Source organism: Perissodus microlepis, chromosome 17 (assembly GCF_051167445.1).
Source record: "Perissodus microlepis isolate ML-2025 ecotype Zambia chromosome 17, ASM5116744v1, whole genome shotgun sequence".
Taxonomy (NCBI): domain Eukaryota; kingdom Metazoa; phylum Chordata; class Actinopteri; order Cichliformes; family Cichlidae; genus Perissodus; species Perissodus microlepis.
The window spans coordinates 15,355,850-15,376,099 of NC_140477.1; the positions used below are offsets into that span (position 1 = coordinate 15,355,850).

General features: G+C 39.7%; 1 protein-coding gene across 6 annotated transcripts in view; it reads left to right on the top strand.

Moving 5' to 3' along the window:
- The window catches only part of ppfia2 (PTPRF interacting protein alpha 2), a 178,534-nt gene that overhangs the window by 50,637 nt on the left and 107,647 nt on the right, over positions 1 to 20,250 (top strand). Inside the window, exon 1 of one of the 6 annotated variants that reach the window (XM_084910626.1) lies at positions 19,530 to 20,022. The exons of the other annotated variants lie outside the window; for them this stretch is intronic. Within the exon in view, the coding sequence (XP_084766752.1) occupies positions 19,942 to 20,022 (81 nt within the window). The 5' untranslated portion in view covers positions 19,530 to 19,941. Of the gene's footprint in view, positions 1 to 19,529; positions 20,023 to 20,250 lie in introns of those variants that run through there. 6 annotated transcript variants of the gene reach the window in all.

Consider the following 20,250-nt stretch of genomic DNA (forward strand, 5'->3'; position numbering starts at 1 on the left):
AATTTTCTGTTAATTAATAAAAACTTTCTATTTTATAATTATAGAATTTCCTGTAATTTTACACATTTATTTCTTATATTTTAAGCCCAAAGAGTCAAGCTGACAGATTTCTTACATTAACCACAGCAGGGCTTCTTTATCATGACGATAAACTGAAGCATACACTTCTCTTTCTTATATTGAGATATCGCAGGGATTAACTATGTAGTTAAACATCATTACACTGACAGAAAGGGGCATTGTCCAACTAAAAACTGAAAAAACTGAAAAAGACATTATCTGGATGTGAACATATGTTGCTCCAAAACCTCTGTGTGGCTTTCAGCATGAATGGTGCTTTTCCAGATGTTCAAGCTGCCAGTTCCATAGGCGCTAATGCACCCCTATGCCCTCAGAGATGTAGGCTTTTCAACAACAAGGTATGCACATGCAGTGGTTTTGCACAGACTTATGTCTGTTTTTAATGCAGTGCCGCTTGAGGGTCCGAATATAACGGATATCCAGTATTGCCCTGTCCCTTGCACACAGATCTGAGATTCATCCTGATTTCCTGAATCTTCTGATGATATTTTGTACTGTAGATGTAGTGAGATATTTAAAGTCACTCATGTTCATTTTATTCCGAATCATGTTACTGGCTTGTTAAGAGTTGGAAAATGTTCTTCTTTTTTTGTAGTAAAACCAACTTTGCCTTTTTGTGCCTCCAGTCCAACCTGCCGTCAATCTTAAAATGACCATTTTTTTCTCAAAATGCTACATTTTTGAGTATTTGCTTCTTCCTGTTAAAAGGGAGTTTTTCCTTCCCACTGTTGCTAAAGTGCTTGCTCAAAGAGGGTCACGTGATTGTTGGGCTTTTTTCTGTTTTCTTTGTATTATTGTAGTCTCTTTACCTTACAGCATAAAGTGCCTTGAAGCAACTGTTGTTGTGATATTTGCTTTTTAAAAAAATTTAATTATTATACTGCTGCTAATGTCACACATTATTTGTGCACATAGAAATGAAAACTGTTTTGTGTCAATTTTTGTGTTTTTATTTAAAATGCCAAAATTCAAGGCAAGCTTCATGTTTTCAAATAACATTCAGCCATAGTCTCTATACTACATAACTACACAACCATAACCACTGCCTCACACACCCTGCCTGGTCAGACAATGACCAGTAAATGACCAGACTCATTTTTGAGGAAGTGGGTGGAATGTCCATGACTGGAGGTGTTGGGCGCAGCCCTGCTGCAAGGGATTAGAAGAGCTGCTGTAATTTGCTGCTTCCTTGAGAGCTGCTCATATAGATTCTGTGGGAGGATGCTTCATTGTGTGGCTGACAACAAAGCTTTGTGATGACTAGTGTCTATCGATTGCAGAGGATATACATTACAGTAGATGTGTGCAAACAGCTCTGTTTCCTGAAGGAAAGTACCTTACTTCAGGCGCAAGCCATGATGGATGGTGCCTGTGAATGCACAAAATGTAGGTAAAAAGAAAAGACATCTTCAAAGCACTGATCTGGCTCAGAATTTAATTTGGCTGAATAATACAAATAGGAATCTGTTTGTGAGATTTAACACAGTATAATTAAAAGAAAATACCATTTAAAATTCAGAAATTACAGTAAATAAAAGATCAAATCATAACTGAAATTATATGTCTGACATTTACTGACAAGATTGGATCCAAATCTTTAAAATTATTAGCTATACCAAATTCAAGATGTGACAGTGAAAAATCGTGGCGTCTGTGTCTGCCTTAGGCAAGCTCATTTAGGAAGTCAGTCTCTTTTATATCTGCTGGATATTAACTTGAGTCAAGTCACTGCTTCTTTTGTTGTAGGACACTGCCATCTTGTGGTGCAAACAGGTAACACAAGCAACAAAGGTAATATTCAATATAAAGGAAAACTCCGCCCTATTAAAAGCGATATACTGTCTGTACTTTAATTCTGTCGTTAAAGGTGACAAATAACTAATTGGTTATTGTGGTATCTGGTTGTATGATTTAGCAGTCAGCCTTGAGTCTTTGGTCACAGATTAATCTCCAAACCTTTTTTTTTTAAATTGCCTCTTTTGAAACATTAATTTGCATTAATAAACAATGTTGTCTATCACCTATCCAAATGTACTGTCTACACTAGAAGCTCTAAAAAAAACTGTCTCCAGAGAAGTCAGCTGACAGGTGACAGCTTTTCATGAAGCAGGGATATGAACATATTTTCTTATGCTGGCTTAAAAGTGAGTTTTTATCTGAAACAAAAATTTGTTTTTACCAGTTAATGAGGCTTTTTTGTTTGTTTTTAGTTTTTGTTTTTTTGATTTTTATAGCTAACTTTTCTCCCCATCCTGATTCACATTTAGAACTTCAGCAGGTCCTGTTGAGTTGCTGCCATGTGATTGGCTGAATAGATATTTGTGTTAAAAAGAAGTTGAACAGGTGTGAACAGGTAAATATAGAAGATTTTTCGGTGACTTTGTCTTGAATGTAAAGGCCAAAGAGCTGGAATGCTTCCATACTTTTCCAGGAGATGGTGCTATACAACAAGAAGCCGTTTGGTGTTTCATTCTGCTGCTCAGCTTTGCTGCACAAGCCTTACAAAATTCATTCAACGCTTAATTCACAGCACAGCCGATTACTTGTATGTCTGCTCCATTATCCTCCAGCATGTCTCAAACATTCATTAAACAAAGCTATTGATCTTGGCAAAGAGATGATGAAGCTGTGATCATTTCTGAGACAATTTCTCTTGATACTTTTACCAGCTGAATATTAATTTTCTTCTTCGTGAATCAAAGCTAAACATCACAAGTCATTTGTGTCAGCGTACTCTCCCAGACTTCAGAATGGTCTTTATGAGGTTAAATGCAACTGCCACCGCCAATAAAGACGGGAACAAACGATTTGCTGCTCCGCCGCTAAAGTCTATATTTGCTGAAATGAAGGCGTGATGTTTAATGAAAAGAACATGACATTTAGACGCTGCTGTTTTGACCTTGGCACCACAGATTTAACCTGCTCTTTTTAAATGGCACTCCGATTCTTGACACTTTAACTTGTTTTCTGAAGCTTCATTTGTTTGCATTTGCTCTGCCTCTGCGTGAGTGCGTTTGCACTGCCGGGAAGGCCAATTAAGTCGTGTGATCATGTGCAGGTCTCTGTTAGCTGCCGGCGACAGGCCAGAAGACATAGTGCTCTAAGTCCACATGGCAGAGGATGGATGGTCTGCTTGGGGACAGTTTGTGCTCTTTCAGAAAAACAGTGAAGACAGCTTTCATTTCTATCCATCACCTCTGCCGTGATGACTTGGCCTTTAGAGAAGTGGGCCATCTGTCCACCTTATTAATGAGCTTTTGAGTAATTTTGGTTGAAAACAAACTTTCTTAAGTTGTTTCAAGAGTTTTGTTTGCTACGCTACAGCAGTGGCACACGGTTGTTTCATAAATTAAGTCATTTTTCAGCTGTTAATTGAGCAAGATTAGAAATATTGTGGTGCACAGCGTGGATCTCTGCTCACCCTGTAGTCATAACTTTTTCTTTTCCTCTTGGTCTCATCCGGGACTCACCCGAAATATTACATATGCTCAATTTAAGCCCTTTTTTCATTATCATGAGAACTTTAACCTTATTTTCTCTCCTCCCCTTTATTGGATTACTTAATGGGTTTCAGCATCGCAAAGCAAAACTGCTGCAGAAACGGTAGTTTGTGTCCCAAAAGCAAGGGTTTTTTTTTTTTCTTCTGTTATCTGTGAGCGGCAGAAGTATGAGGCTGGGGGCGGTAATGAGAGAGTTATGAGATTGTTTCTTCCCCCTGTGCTGCTGGAGAAGACTGATGAGCCTGAACTTGCAAATAAAGTAAAAACAATCAAGGGAAAGAGTGGGTAGCAGAAAGGCACACACATATAGAGGATAAAAAGAGATGTGCTCGTATAGTCCCAGAAGATTGATTGTGTCAATATCCAGGTCATTTTTACGGTGCAATATGTCTCCTTTTAGATTCCTTTGCTCTCAGCCTTCAGCCACATGAAAGAACCTCCACTGCTGATTGAAGCTTGTCCACGTCCAACTGAAGTTTGATCAAAATGTGGCAGTAACGACGCTAGTTAAGATTTAGTTTCATATAATGGTCTTTGATAGAAGAGAGGAAAAAATCCTCTTAGATTTTCTCTCAGTGGGCCCCATTTGCACAAAAAAAATTGAATGTCAAACATCTTTAAATCACCTTCCATTCTTTCTTTCTAAATTCACTATTAATGATCGGTTAACTGCGTGGACTTGTTTTGCAGCTTACGTTAACCACGAGACTTGTTTCTGCAAAAAATTAAATCTTTCAATTTACAAAGTGACTTTCGGTGGGAAAAATTACATTCACGGCTATTGTTATATTTCTGCTCCCTCAAGATGAAGCAAAACTTTGATGGTTGCATTGAGTGTGTATTATTATTAATTCTGTACTTTTTTTAAATGTCGTGTATCAGCCACCCACACAGACCTCAGCGGACTGACACTAGGTGTGTATGTGTGTGCTTATGCGTGTGTAAGTACTCATTAAAACTTCAGCATGACTCCTGTTAACCTGTCAGCCAACCCATGCCATTATAGCTATTACCAGAACTCACACAGACATTGTGTTGGATATTGATAGCAGTATTAAAGTAAAAGAGGTTTTTTTGTTTGTTTTTTAAATATGCACGTCTTTAAAACCTTTATTTTACTGGTATGTTTAACTTTCCAGTGGAGGGGGTGGAGCACTGGTTCTTAGATTGTAGGAAATCTGATTAATTATGTTGTAGTCTCTAAACCTGACTGCACCACAGTCCCCAAGATCCCCAGAGACAGTACGAGATGCTAACTTATCTCCGTGCTGAGCCTCATACAGGCAGAATCAAAGGATATAATCTGGTTTTCTGATTTGTGCCAGATGCATTACAGGCTCAGAGTGCTTCTGTTTTCTCAGGTGTACTGTGAAATAAAGTGTTTCCTGTTCCTCAAGATTCAGCTCCATTTCTCAAACCACCTTGAGAAATCTGGTCTTGGTTCTTCTTTACTAGATACTTCAATACAAATATCAAATCCTAAGAGGGAAAGCCATGATGTGAAAAACTTCAGAACACATTGGCGAGACCCCTCATCTAATTAGACATGCAGGGTAGCTGGAGCCTATCCCAGATGATGTTGCACAAAACGTAGGGTATAAACACGACAGGCTCCCAAACCATCACATGGCTAAAACAGACAACACATGGCCTCTTTAGATTAACGAGTTAACCTGAAAGCAGGAAAGGACTTTTGGAGGAGACCAGAGCCGCCTGAGGAAACCCACAAAAGAGATGGAGGACATCTAAACGCCACATAAAAAAGGTCCCAGCCAAGCAAGGTGTTCAAAACAAAAACATAAAGCAATGTGGCATCGGTGCTCTGAACTTTAATGAGTCATTACAAAAATGAATGCAAAAATATATACATATTTGGTGCCACTTCATTAATGGAAACTTGCAGTGTTTTACATGCATGTATACTTCATTTCTCCTTACTCCTGCTTTGCAAATGTATTTAATCTCTCCAAATTAAAGAGTTTGTGGAGTATCCCTGTTACGTACAAGTTTCCTGGGTTTTATGTGCATCATTTTTTTTATATAGTTTACTGCAGTTTTAGGCAAATCATCTCAAGATGCTTTGCAATAAAAGAAAATAAAAGTGTAATTAAATATAGGATACCAACATTTACACTGCAAGCCACAATAACAGAGTGCTTTACTCTACTTCATCCCAAACTTTATCTCCACAGTTATGGCCATGGATCTAACATGTTCTTGGACTGTGGGAGGAAATTCCCACGCAAACACTGAGAGGACATGCAAACTCCACACAGAAAGGCCCCGGGAAGCTTTGACGCAGGCCCCTGGTGCGTCCTCTTGTTTGAAATGGTTTGAATGATCACATTTAAATGCATAAAATTGACTCCTAAGCAAAATTGATCCTGGAAAAACATCAGAGTGAAGCTACAGTCAAGCTCCCTGTTATTCCCAGCAGGAGCCCTGCAAGAGTGCACTAAGCAGGCTGAATTTCCTTCTGACAAGCGATGACATAAAAACTATTTCTGAGCCTTTAAAGCATCGTGATACTCAGCAAAGAGTGGATGTTAAAATGAACGATGCAACATTTGAACCGCTAAGGCTGTTTACTGACAGAAATGCATCTCTCTTTCGGCAAAGATCAACATTTTACTTTTTTCAAACTTTTATCAACCCACACTCACTAAAGGATGCGAAACTTATGCGTCTTTAAATACTGTATCAGGTTTTGCTTTGTGTAAAACAGAAGATGTCGGGCTGTTTGCGTCAAAGTCTCGTATAATCTGTGGTTACTAAAGCAAGTCACGCATCCAGAAAAAGCTTTATGACATTTTAATGAGACTCCAAAGCCAACTTGCAAGAATGAAATGTGGGCGAATTCACATCAGTGCTCTGTGTTTGGTGACTCAGCCATTATGTAGGATTTTTTTTTTTTAAGTTTTTTTTTTCTAATCATCCAAAAGCATCAAAGTAGCAGTTTCAACTAGAAGTTTTTTTTCATTGAGTTATAAATTCCATGGTGTTTAAACATACTACATTTAAAAAGTCTTAGAATATTTTATGTGATTGAACACAGAAAAGTTTTAAATCAAATATGGTCAAATATGGTCATATACAGTCATGTGAAAAAGAAAGAATAGAATAGAATAGAATTCAACTTTATTGTCATTGCACATGTCACAAGTACAAGGCAACAAAATGCAGTTTGCATCCATCCAGAAGTGCTTTAGCCATGATATAGATATATTACAAAATATATATTAGCAATAATATAGGTATATAGATATATTACAAAAATGCGTCTGTTATGGGTATGTTACAATGTACATGGTATGAAGGTATGTTATGAATATGCTATAACTATAAGTATGTACAGGCTGTAGTGGGTATACAAGCTATGTACAGGCTATGAACAGGATATAAATATGAAACTATACAGAAATATGCAAACAGTTGTAAACTGTTATAGAATTATAATTATCGTATTGTACAGAATGATTGTTTATACAGAATTATACAGTAGTGCAATTAAGATAAGTGAAATATGTGGCTACTTTCTACAGAGGCTATATAAAGTGCTAGTGGTTGTGGTTGTGTGTATGTTTAGTCCATTATTTTAATGTGGGTCAGATGTCAGGAGGCAGCGTTCAGGAGTCTGACAGCTGTAGGGAAGAAGCTGTTCTGGTACCTGGTGGTCTTAGTCCGGAGGCTCCTGTAGTGCCTCCCAGAGGGCAGGAGGGTGAAGAGTCCATGTGATGGGTGACTGGGGTCTTTGATGAATTTCCCAGCCCTTTTCAGACACCGCTTCCTGTAGATGTCATTTATGGCAGGAAGTGGTGCTCCGGCGATGCGCTGGGCAGTTTTCATGACCCTCTGCAACGCCTTCCGGTCCGAGGCAGAGCAGTTCCCGTACCAGACTGTTATACAGTTGGTCAGGTTGCTCTCGATGGTGCAGCGATAGAAGTTCACCAGGATGTCTGAGGACAGGTGGTTCTTCCTCAGAGTCCTCAGGAAGAAGAGGTGCTGGTGAGCCTTCTTGACCAGCTTGGAGCAGCCGTCCCTTTAATGTAGATGGGTGGATGTGGGTCAGCAAAGCACCTCCTCACAAGATAATAAAAACATTATCTGATTCTCACCAGGTTCTAAAATTAGTTAAATACAGTGTTGTGGTTTATTTACCTAGAAAAATAAGCCAAAATTCAGTTTGCAGAAAACTAAGTACAACCTTACTGAATTCATATTAATTAAGAGGGTAGGTCATGTGGTTAACTGAACATCAGCTAGTGTGACCACCTCTCTAACAGCAGAGGTTTTGGCTGTTTTCTGGTCTAGAGCATTTGGCTGTGTCTCACAAATCTTCCCAGGAGTTACATCACAGCAAATTCACCCCAATGTCAGACCATGCAATGCTCAAAGAAACTGCAACAAACCTAAGAGCTACCGTTTACAGGCCTCAGATACCATGTGAAATGTTAAAGTTCATCACAGTGTAATTTGAAAAAGGGCAAACAAGTATGGCTTGTTTGGAGGTGTTGCCAGGGGAAAGCCTCTTCTCTCTAGAGACAGCGTGGAAAGATTGCATCTGAACAAACCACAAGGTTTCTGGAACAATATCCTTCAGATAAAAGAGACCAAAGTGGAGATATGACCATAATGTAAAGAACCATATTTAGAGAAAACCAAACACAGCATATTAGCACCAACTGCTCAGCACAGTGGTTGAGGGGGGGATGATTTGGACTTGTTTTAGGACCTGGACACCTTGCAGTCATTGAGTCGACCAGGAGCTCCTGGTATTGTGAAGGTAAATGTGAGGCCATGTGTCATACAGTTAAAGCTTGTCCCAAATTAGCACATGAAACAGAGCACAACAGCAAATCTACAACAAAATGACTGAAAAAAAGAAAAGAATCAAGGTGTCGCAGTGACCCAGTGAAACTCTAGATTGCAATCTGATAGAAAAACTGTGGTGGGATTCTAAGAGAGCTCAATGAACTGAATCATCGTTGTAAAGAAGAGTGGGCAAAAATTCTTCCACAGCAGTTTGTGAGACTGATAAATTAACTGCTTTCTGTGCGACTTTAAGAGATTGACTCATGCACTTTTTTACACACACTGCTTCTGCACTGACCTAAAGTTGTATTTAAATCATTTTAGAATCTGATGAGGACCATGGATGGGTATTATTATGTTCTGATATGCAAAGCTTATGATTAAGAAGGTGTAGTTTCTAACGTGACTGTACTCCGCAGTGCAAATCTAATATTATGAAAGTATAACTGCTATAGTATGCTGGCTAGGATAAGATGCTGTTAGCTCGAACACCTTAAAACTTTTATCATTCATTTAGATGGATACAATAAGATACATTTACTAAGAAAAATAAGTTATTGATCTATGGATATATTTATATGTTCAGGTATAGTTATTCATATACTGCTGGTCTGCGATGAAAGTCATCCAAGGCTCATATTATAAAGGTAAAATTTTAGAGAGAGAATCCCAACAAAAAAGGAAAACGGAGGCAGAAAAGAAGAGCATGAGATGACAACCAGGACAAGTTAATGATATGAAATAGTGCTATGTAAATGCATGCAGAGTGAAAAGAGGGCAGTGGAAGAGAAACACCCATGAGAGGTCCCCCAGCAACCTGAGCCTGTAGCTGCATAAGTAGCGTATGGTTCAGGGCCACCTGATCCAACTGTGAGCTTTAGGAAAAAATAAAGTTTGAATATAATCGTATTAATAGAGCTTATGTGTGTGTCCCCAACCCGAACTGGGAGCTGGTTCCACAGCTGAAGGCTCTTCCTTCTGTTATATGTTTGGAAACTCCTGGAGCTCTAAGGTGCTCTATTATGATAATATGGGACTATGGGGCCCTTAAAATGGAACAGGGCCAGATCATTCAGGACTTTGTATGTGAGGATGTATAAGCAGAGATGAAATATTTAATAAGCAGATCCATAATTTTCTCTTCCTCTCCCTTTTTCTTGTAAGATTCTATTTCGGCAGAGAAAATAACACGCCATCCTCCGGATGTTGCCAGTCAGCATATGCACATGAATAGCTGCACTGAAAACAATGATCGACAGTTCACACACCCAAATCAGCGTGTTTCTTTAGAAGTGCTGAGCACAACAGCAAACTCCATTGAGGCAGTCAAACCGCATGTTTATAATGCAGTGTTAGTTCGCTCTGTATGATTGAAAACCTGCTTCTGGGCTGTCTGCTCGCTCTGAGTTTGATTACTTCCCCAACGGACTCTACAAGTGCATCTTTGAAGTCGCTCTGTCGGTATTATTTTATGCATGAGTAAATAAATACAGTAACTGTCACCAGGATTTTTGTTGGAAGAGCTAAAAATACAGTATGGGGTGTGATTTGGCCACATGAAAAACAGCTATATTTGAAAACACAAGGACTGTTTGTCTCAGGTTTACCCACGAGGTCTGTTTCTATGATTTTTACATTTTCAAGACTGAGCTTGTTTTAATCCTGATAATATTTTTCATGTAGAGTGTTAAAGAGGGATTGTGACAAAGTGGAGGAGCAGTTGCAATGCTCTCCATTTGTCCCATATGTGGTTTACCTTTTTTTTTTTGCACATTGTACACATTATTCTGTTTCTATGTATTTGCTATGATTTGCTATTTGTTAAGTAACATTGCTTCACTCACTATCCCGGGTTTGTTTGTGTAAGCGTTTTGTTGCCGGCAAATCAAACATTCTGCAAATTAAGACAAATACTAAGTTATGTTTCTTTATACTTTATTATGTTACAGATTAAGTCATTTGTTCATACTTACTTTGTTTGTCTTTTCAGTCATCATGAGGGTCAGGTGTGGGGAAACGCCCGCCTAGCATTTCCTCATTTTAAAGTCCTGATGATGTCACATATGACATCAGCAGGTCAAACCAAGTGGGAAATTGATGGCCCTATTTAAAGCCAGTCTCTACCAGACGCAGGAGAGAGGAGAGGTGAGCTGTGTCACCAGACCATGTTATGTTGAGTTCTGTTAATTGAATTGATTTGGGGGAAGTTTTGTTAAGTTACATTAAATTAAGTTCACTGTAAATAAATTGCTCACCTTGGAAACCCATAATGTCTGCATAGTCTGCTTCCCTACCACCTTCCTTGACGTTCGAGTCTGACTACTTCACAAATGGTGGCAGCAGTGGCTCCAGGCCAGTAGGTAGCAGCAATGCAGAAAGGGGCCAGACCAAAAAAGCACCAAGTGCCAATGGACTCTGCAAGTGAGGAGCCTCCGGTGCTCAATCAGCTAGAGGAAGCAGAGCAAGAGCAAGGTACTGAACTGCATAACCTTGCTGAACTTTCAAACCTCCTGCGTGGTTTTATGAGGCAACAAAGTGACAGAGAGGCTCAATGGGAACTGGAGAAGCAGCGGCAGGAAGATCGCTGGCGGAAAATTCAGCACCAGTTCACTCAGCTCAAGCAGGAAGTGCAATCAGAACGTCGAGAGCACCAGCTGTTGTTGGAAGGTGCAACAGCAGATACAGAGACACGTTTGAGGCCTACTGCAGAGCATCCAGCAATGCCTCAGCTACAATCTAACGTCATGGAGGCCACAACAGCAACTCAGTCTGCCTCCTTAACAAGACCACCAGCTTGGAAAGGGCTTAAAATGCAGCCTTATCACGAGGACGAAGACATTGAGCATTACCTAACAACTTTTGAGAGGATTGCAAGCGGGTGCCAGTGGCCACACGAGGATTGGGCTCTACATCTTGCTCCACTTCTCACTGGTAAGGCACGAGCTGCTTTTGTGGCCATGGACATTGATGAAATTATGGACTATGTAAAGGTGAAGAAAGCTGTTCTTGAAAAGTTTGAAATATGTGCAGAGACTTACAGACTCCGATTTCGCTCCACTACGTTGGGCGATGGCGAGACACCTAAAGAGTTAAGGACACGCTTGAAAGAACTGTATGACAAGTGGATAGTTTCAAGAGAAAAGTCCAAAGATGAAATTGGTGATGTCATTGTTTTAGAGCAGTTCCTGAGAGTTCTCAATCCTGAGCTGCGCACGTGGATAAAGGAGCATAACCCAACCACGTCTAAGCAAGCAGCAGAGCTGGCTGACGCTTTTCTTGCAGCCCGTCCGCCACTAAAGAACTATGCAAGTCCCAAACAATTAGCCCCAGTAATAGTGGGTAGGACGGAGAGTGGGAACAGTCAAAAAACTGAGAATGTGGTGGCCGATTTTCTGTCCCGTTCCATGGAGGAGTGAGTGCCTTAAGGGGGGGAGTGTGACAAAGTGGAGGAGTGATGAGTGATCCACAGGATGTCCACAAATGAGAAACTACCCTCTTCTTCTTTTGGTATCCACTGTCAGGAATAAAGGAACTGGGGTGTGGAGGTCATTTATCCACAGGGATGAATCCTCAAATCCTTACTGGCCTTGAGAGCTCAGAATAGTTGAGCTTCATTTCCTTCAGAACTCCATGTGGTTTTTATCCTTGTCAAAATGCTTCTTTATTGGAGCTAGTGTATAGGCGGCATTTTCAAACGACAACCCACAGACATAATCTCCTTTTCAGACCATTTTCCAAAGGGATGTGTCAAAGAATGTTTCTGCTTCCTGCACAGCTTTGGTGAAAGCAACTTAACCGGTATGAGAACCTGAAATTTCCCAAAGGGCAATGAGCAATATAGCTGGTCATATATTATATGTATGAATATGCTCCTTTTTCCTCATCTTTGACTTTGTTCCTGCTTAGAATTAAAAAGCGGTCTCTGGCTGTTGTTTGGGGGGGACAGATCCCAAAACAATTGCGTGAATCAGAGCTTCTTTTTTTAAATTATTTACTTTTTTATTATTCTAAATAACCACAACTACAGTTGTTGTTATTGCGTTAAATAATAAATGGCCTGGTACTTAGTGCTTTTCTACTCAATTTGAGCACTCAAAGCGATTTCTTACTACAAAACTCATTCGTCTATTCACACGCACATTCATACAAGTGCTTTTAAATAGACATTCACACTCTGATGGATGCATCAGGGGCAACTCGGATTTCCCACCCATTATGCAAAACAAATAATCCAACTATTAAAGTTTGCATACATGATATCCTGAGCTTTATCACAGCCAGTCGAGAGATTATTGGAAGAGTGAAACCACTGTGACCACTGCAGCAGAGTGCACAGAACAAGAGTCACATGTGGAAACTTCAGTTCAACTAGTGGTAAAACATCCACAGAATATCTTTAAATTCTAATCCAAAGACAATAAAACACTAGTTGTGCTGCTGTCACCCTTTTGCTTAAACAAGCCAATTAGCTTCTTTCTCCTGCCTTCAAGCCAACTTTCTCCTGACTGGCTGTCCCTCATAAACAGAAGATTTAAACAGCATTTGGCTTCTTTGGTCGGAGCAATGTGCCTGACATGACCATATCACGGATACCCGCTTTCAATGACATCATAAAGATCATAGTGCAGAGCAAAATGTCTGAAACTGTGTTTAGACCAATCTGAAGCCTGAGGTTTCGGCTCACAGGGATTACTTGCACCTCATCAGCGACATCATTGAAACCATCATTGAAAAATAAGCAAAAGCATAATGAGTGCCTTATTTGTAGTTCCCAAACCATGACAAAGCATAGACTTCCAGTATATATAGGATACTGTATCATGAGCTGCATGGCCTCATGGCAGAGTACACACACCTATAAAGGTATATGTTTGTACATCATGAGTTTTTAATGCCATTTCATTTTGATTTATAATTCTGGTTTATCTTTAATAACGTCTGCACTTTTATAGTCATGGAAAGAAAAATTTGTATTGCCTAGCTTATGTTTCATAACAGTTACGGGTGTAATATAGTGAACTTGATTTTTATTTACTATCATATTAAGTCACTGAAAACTCTGTTAATAGAACAAGGCTTTTGTCCAGGAAGCAATGACCACACACACACACACACACACACATTCCCTCACACTGTATCCTTGACAATAGCTCCCTAATGTTTCAGCAGTGACAGGCTGAGGGTAATGCCCATTACAGCTTGCCCATTGACACGATCAATATGCCTCTGCTGCTCCGCCTCGGATCGTCATTCCAAGAAGCCTTGGAACTGCGACCTTTACTGACACCTGCAGATCTAGTGGGAGTTTTGCTCGGTAACGTTACAAAATAGGTGCAGTTACTGTAGCTGCACTCCACAAATACCATAAAGCTAAATAAAAGAAAATCACATTTTGGTTATGCAAGATGGAACAGTTACAGGACTCTGGGTCTAATTTGTAGAAGAAAAAAAAACCCTGTCCACTTATTATTACTAGATTTCAGTTCACAAGCAGAAAATGGGAACTAGTGCCCAGTATGGCAGCAGGGAAAGACCCAATTAGACAGTGACATGTCTGTCAGTGGAAGGCAATGGTGTTATGGAGTCTAGAGGGGCCCTTTAGCTAGAGACTGGGCTATCATACAGGAAGCTGCTTAGAAAGGAAACCATAAGCTTTATTCGCAAAGCTTCTGTGGAAACATGAAGAGTGAAAACATGTAAAATGTAGTATTTCATCACATGCCTAAAGTGGAGCCTACTCCGTATGCACTCCTATTTATCTCCTTCTGTAACCCCAGAGGAGGAGTACAGGTCTACCTTTTGCTTCAGTTGACAGTTGTGCTCTATTGGGAACACTATAATACAGTAAGTACTATAATACATGACAACATATCTTGGGCGCCCTAAAGCTTTTTGTCTCTAGTTAGCTTGTTAAGAGTGTGTTTTTGACACTGTGTGCTAGGCATGGTGACAACAGAGTATGCTACTTCTATCATGCTACCATCTCCCCAGTGCAACCCCCTCCCAGTCCCGCAGAGGTTTATCACGGGCTGCATATCAAATGTGCACCTCGGTAAGTCGTCAAAGCAGAGAACAAGTGCCTCTAGAGCTATGCTATTTACAGCAATACCAGTTTGTGATTGCTTGAAATGTCAGAACTGTGTCATTAAATTGCATTTCAGTTGCATGCACTTGACCTTTTCGTTTTGCATTTCATAATCCATATCACAGAACTATTAATTGGGACTGTTGATTAGACAGCGCCGTTTTTGCAGGGGTCACCTTGGGCTCTGAGCTTGCAGTGGACATTTTTAGTCATCCTGACAGATTTGCTCTAGGGATAGGACTCCTGGTCAATATTTCAAAATCAAACAGAATAATTTCACAGTTCAGTTTTATGGCAGTGAGTTTGGCACCATGCTGAGATTCATATTTAGCTTAGACACACTTCTTGAAAAGTACTGTGCAAAACTCACACACTGTTCATCTGCTGTAGATAGTATTTTTAGACCTTTTTTACCTTTTTCCTTTGCATTCTGGTTGTCAAGTGTCCTGAAATATTTTATGATATGCCAAATATTCAGCTAATAGCTCTTTGGGAATCACCTTGCTGGTGCAAAAATACTCTTTATTCCTTTAAAACTGTGGCATTTCTCATAGATTCAGTTAAAGACATTGGATGAAAATGACTTTTTCAGCATTTTCAGGTCATTGTAACAAAGAGCCTAAAGATATGATTTAAAATGAGTTTTTTGCTAAATTTTTAAAGGTCAACATTCCTCAAGTCAGGTACAAGGATCAGACTGAAATGAGTGAAAAAGCAGCCAATGTCCAGAGAAAGACTTCCAGAAAGCCTGGAGGACTATTACTTAAGACTACTTACTACTATACTTTTGCATGTATGTCTATGCAGCACTAAATAATGCGATCAACTACTGAAATAACTGCTATTAAATAGCAGTTTAAAGTCTCCATATTTGCTTCCTTTATGTATTTTATCATATTCCTTTCTGTCACCTCCTCTGCCCCTCGTGGCAGATTTTGAGTATTTCAGGCAACAAGTTCATTTGTTGTGTTCACCACAACACAACACGATACGATTAGGTGCAGTATGATTTGCATTTTTTCTACATATGACAATTTAGTCAAAGCTGCACAAGGCCACCTCTTTTGTTAAAGCTGTCCTTTCTCCTTACAGCATCTTACACGATGAAATTGCAGTTGCCAAATCCTCATTACCTATGCACAAATTGTCTCTCTTTTCCCCTCCTTTTTTTTGCAGCCGATTTGCAGTTTAAGTGGTTTTGTGACCAAACAAGCTTGTAGTAAAATGCTCTAACAAGCTCACAGTATGTGTTGCAGACACACACACATGCAGAAGAAATTAAAATGTGTGATTTACATACATGTCCTGAGGTTACAAGTGCCCTGCTAGTATAAATTTGTGGCCTCACACTCCCACGATTATTGCTGTGGGTCATATGGAAATGTTTTGTGTTCAGCAAGACCTCTCAAAACAGCATCCTACATTCCTACCTAAATGCCCATTATCTGTGCTTGGCAGAAATACACATGCCTCTTATTTCCTAATTTATTATCACTTCTGTTATGTGATATTTCTATCAGAAGGCTGTAGCTGGCCTCACAGATTAGGCCTTTCAAACCAAAAATCAATTTGTTTGAGCTCTTTGATGACATGAGGCTGTGTGTTTTTCTTCTTAAGGGATTTAGATGGAAATGGGGATGCATGCATTAGAGAAGATATACAGGAATGCTTGAAAGCATGCAGGCACTTGACTATAAACACATACTCACTCAGGTGTGGATTTAATGAACAGGGTGTTTGTGTCTTTGAGGTTTCCTCTGTGGGGATCCTGTGAAAAAAGTCACTCTAAAAATGGGTTTTGAATCAGATTTTTTTATCTAAAACCCTATCTTGATAGATTTTTGTAAATTAACTCTAATATTAACAGAACCACCCTTTTGTCTCAAATATAATTTCCCAGGTGCAATGCTTTGGCAGCTTTGGAAATGCTGAAAGACAAAGAACAGTGCTGATCAGAGCTGGAGAAAACACAGAGAGGATTGAGAGGCTCCATCCAATCAGCACTAGGAAGCGCTAAGCCATGCCCACCACACATCTGTACAATGACGTCAGAGTCCAGTGGACTGCAGCACACTGACAGGTCTTTTTATGTGACTAATGTGCAGGAGGGCTTAGTAACCCGTGATGGCAAAGGTGCTGCATGTCCACAATCCTACTATGCAGTAGGAGTTTATAACAGCAGTCTTGCACGTCAACATCTTAAATGCCTCCATTGCTGGCTAAAAATTATTAAGCAACTTCAACTCCTTATTCACACATCCATACAAGCACTTTTTTCTATGCACGTTTTTTCTATCTAGCATTCACAGTCATTCACATTCATACTCCATTGGATGCATTGGAGAGCAATTTGGAGTTAGCATCTTTTCCAAGGATATTTGGCATGCAGACTCAAGCAGATGGGGGTTATTGATTTAATTGATTGTTATCGATACAGTAAGCCAAAAAAAATAAAAAACAAAAAATGCACTTACCTGTGTCCTTACTATAATAAGAAGTCAGAAGGTATACTGACACCGCACAAATAATGTGTGTCTCTTTTAGAATGTCTCCATCTTGGTTATATTCTAAAAGCGTCTAATCTTGCGTTATGATTTCAAATGTAAGGTCAAGCTCACGGTGAATATGTGGTATTGTGCTACAGTGCTGAGGGTGAGTTTGAGAAGCAGTTCAGGGGTGCAGACTCAGCTCAGTCTGCTAAATGAGATCTGCTGCTCCACTACTGGAAATGCTGTTAACCTGCTATGTCAAGAGCAAATACTTTGATGTCTCCCAGAACCAAATCCCTCTGTCGGGTGTGAGGACACCTAGTGAGTTCATCCCACTCAGCTTCACGTAGCTCACCGAACTGTGGAACACACCATGAACTGCTTGGGTATTTCCTGTACTGACTAAACTAGATTTGCTATCTCAATAACAGCTTAACGCTATTCTTGTGGATCCAATTATGATAGTCTGAGATACAAAATGTTAACTTGAATGCTGGCATGTAGTTCCATGAAAAGAAATAAAGGAGCCCGGACAGTGAATTGAATTAAACCATTCAATAAAGTGGATTCATCTCATGAAAAGGTCACTTGATGAGAGAAAACTGAATGAAAACTGGATACATGTCACCCCTGGTTGGAAGTTTGTTAGAGCAGAAATGCTTCTCTCTTTTTTTTTTTTCATGTGATAAAAGAAGTCTGTAGCCAGTAAGCTTGTTTTAACCTAGATGAATGAGTCCTTTTTTCCATAGAAACATTGCATCTGCATTAGCATTTCTAACGAAAGAGATGGTAAAAGTGTGGAATTGTTTCTGAAACAACCTGATAATTGATAGAGACCTGAGAAAAAAAGGCTAAGAGTCATCGTGTATCTGCTTAAAAATGTAAATGGCAATAATGAGGTGCACTTTGTTTAGTTCAGACAATTTAGTGTTTAAAGTGAAATGTATCAACTGAATGCTGAACAGGAAAAAAACTAAAGAGAACGACACATTTTAAGGTGAAGGTGAAAGACTTCTATGTCTAATCCATCATGTGAATGACACTAATAGCACAGCAGGCTTATAGGAAGACAATACAGTCAAAGAGGGTAAAATGTGTAACTAAAGGATGCCATCAATCCCAAAGTTTCCTGAATGTTTATGTATAAATATGCTTTTTTTTCTTAAGTACAAAAAAAATCTGAGTATAGAAGCCTATACTGAGGCCGTTTTGTTGGCATATTGGAGTTAAACATCACATAAGACAAAAAAAACAACCAAATTTTCCATGTTTATAGAAATTTGTTTATCTGCCTCTGAATGATACCTGACCAAACCCTCCATAAAATCCTTCAGAATATAAACAGAACTAAAACCAAACATTCTTGTGTATGTAAGTGCTATTTAGGTTGGGGTGGGGGAACTCCAGGCCTCAAGGTCCAGTGTTCTGCAGGTTTTAGATGTCCTTGATCCATCACAGCTGATTTAAATGGCTAAATTACCTCCTCAACATGTCTTGAAGTTCTCCAAAGGCCTGGAAATGAACTAATCATTTGATTCAGGTGTGTTGACCCTGGGTGAGATCTAAAACCTGCACCTCGAGGCATGGAGTTCCTCACCCCTCCTTTAGGTGAAGACTTCTGGCTCAACAGTACATAGTAAAATATCATTTTAAGAAAAGCATTAAAAGCCTAAATTTAATACATAAAGTTTACTGTAAGTAACTGATACTTTCCCAGTTGATAAAAAAAATACTTTTTAGTATTTCTAATGTAAATGGGGTATCCTCTCATAAATATCCAATGGAGTAGTAGTTCAATAAAAACTTACTGTGCATGTTTATTTTGACCATTACTCTGAAATTAATCATATTATTTAAGAAAAATAATCTAAAAATGACCATTGCACGAAACATGTTTTTGTCTGCTGGTGTCTTTGATACTAAACAACATCGTTGCAACACCCTGCAGATTGAAGTTGTCTTAAACGCTTAAGCCATTATTCACCTGAAACGGCCATCTTTCTCCCACTGAGTGAGCATAGCACGCCATCCAGACAGCATGTTTTAGACAGTGATAGCTTCTCCTGTTGTCACACAGAAAACGATTGCCTCATTTGAGTAATTTAAGCATCCTTCTGCTCCTCCAATCAATACGGAGCTACAGTACACTCCAAAAAAAGGCGTTGACAACCTAGTAAGAGTTTACGCTACTTTTTAGAAATTGCGCAAGTAAACGGTACTACCACAAAGCAAGCATTGAGGGCTTTTTTTTTTTCTAAAACAGCTTTTAAAAAACTATCTTTTAAAAATGTATTCGCTGGAAATATTTATTTACATGTTTTTTTCTTTTAATTTATCTTTTAAATTAGTACAAGAAAACACAATAGTCTACACATTCTTGTCCCATTTTGTTTTATCCGCCTTAAAAAAGGAAAAAGAAATGAAAATAAGTTGAAATGACTGTAACAAAAGGCCATTTTTACAGTGTACAAACAGAGCGAACGTGTGTCTCTGCTGCCAATTTAGGCACCCGGTATGTTGTTGGCTGAGCCTCGCTGTGATGCTCTGACTGATTATTGGTAAAGCCAGAGGAGGAGGGAGGCAGTAATCCGTGCACAGAGCGACCCATCTGAGCCGCCAGCAGAGCTGCTTGCGGCGGGCGTGGAGAGACCATGGAGCTGCCGGGGTTTACTCTCAGTTCAGATCGCTAAAGGATACAGACTAATATACCGCGTGCGAGTGGGGACGTGCAAGAAGACCAGTGAAGAGAGCTGACTCGTTTTCACTTTAATTGTCTCGGTTGTCCTTCGCCCCGGAGCGTTACGCGTCGTACCGGAGCGCTCCACCTTCTGATGCCGGGAGCGCAGAGCCGGGTCAGGGGCTGATCCGAGTCCTCGCCTCGGATCGTTTTACAGTCTCTGTGACGCATATGAGCTTAGTTTAATATTTTTTAATTAAAGAATCAGCTGTGGATTGTTTGCCCATCAAAGGGATTATGATTTTCTCAGACATGAGTACGGGGACCAACTCCCCCAAGGTGCATCCACCGAACGGGACGAGGTTTTACACGTTCCAGGCAAGTTAACTGCTCGTCTTCAGTCCACCTTTTGCTTGTTTTGTTTACTGAAATGTCAGCTGCTTGTTTTTGTCTATTTGTGTTGACAGTATTTTTTTTTTCCTTGTTTTGAGTGCCTTGTGGCTTTTATTATGGTAAATTGTAGACGGATTTTCTGCGGAACAGTAGATGTTGGGTGTTTCCTATCTGCGTGCAGAGCCCCTCAGAATCCCCTCGGTAAACTCAACC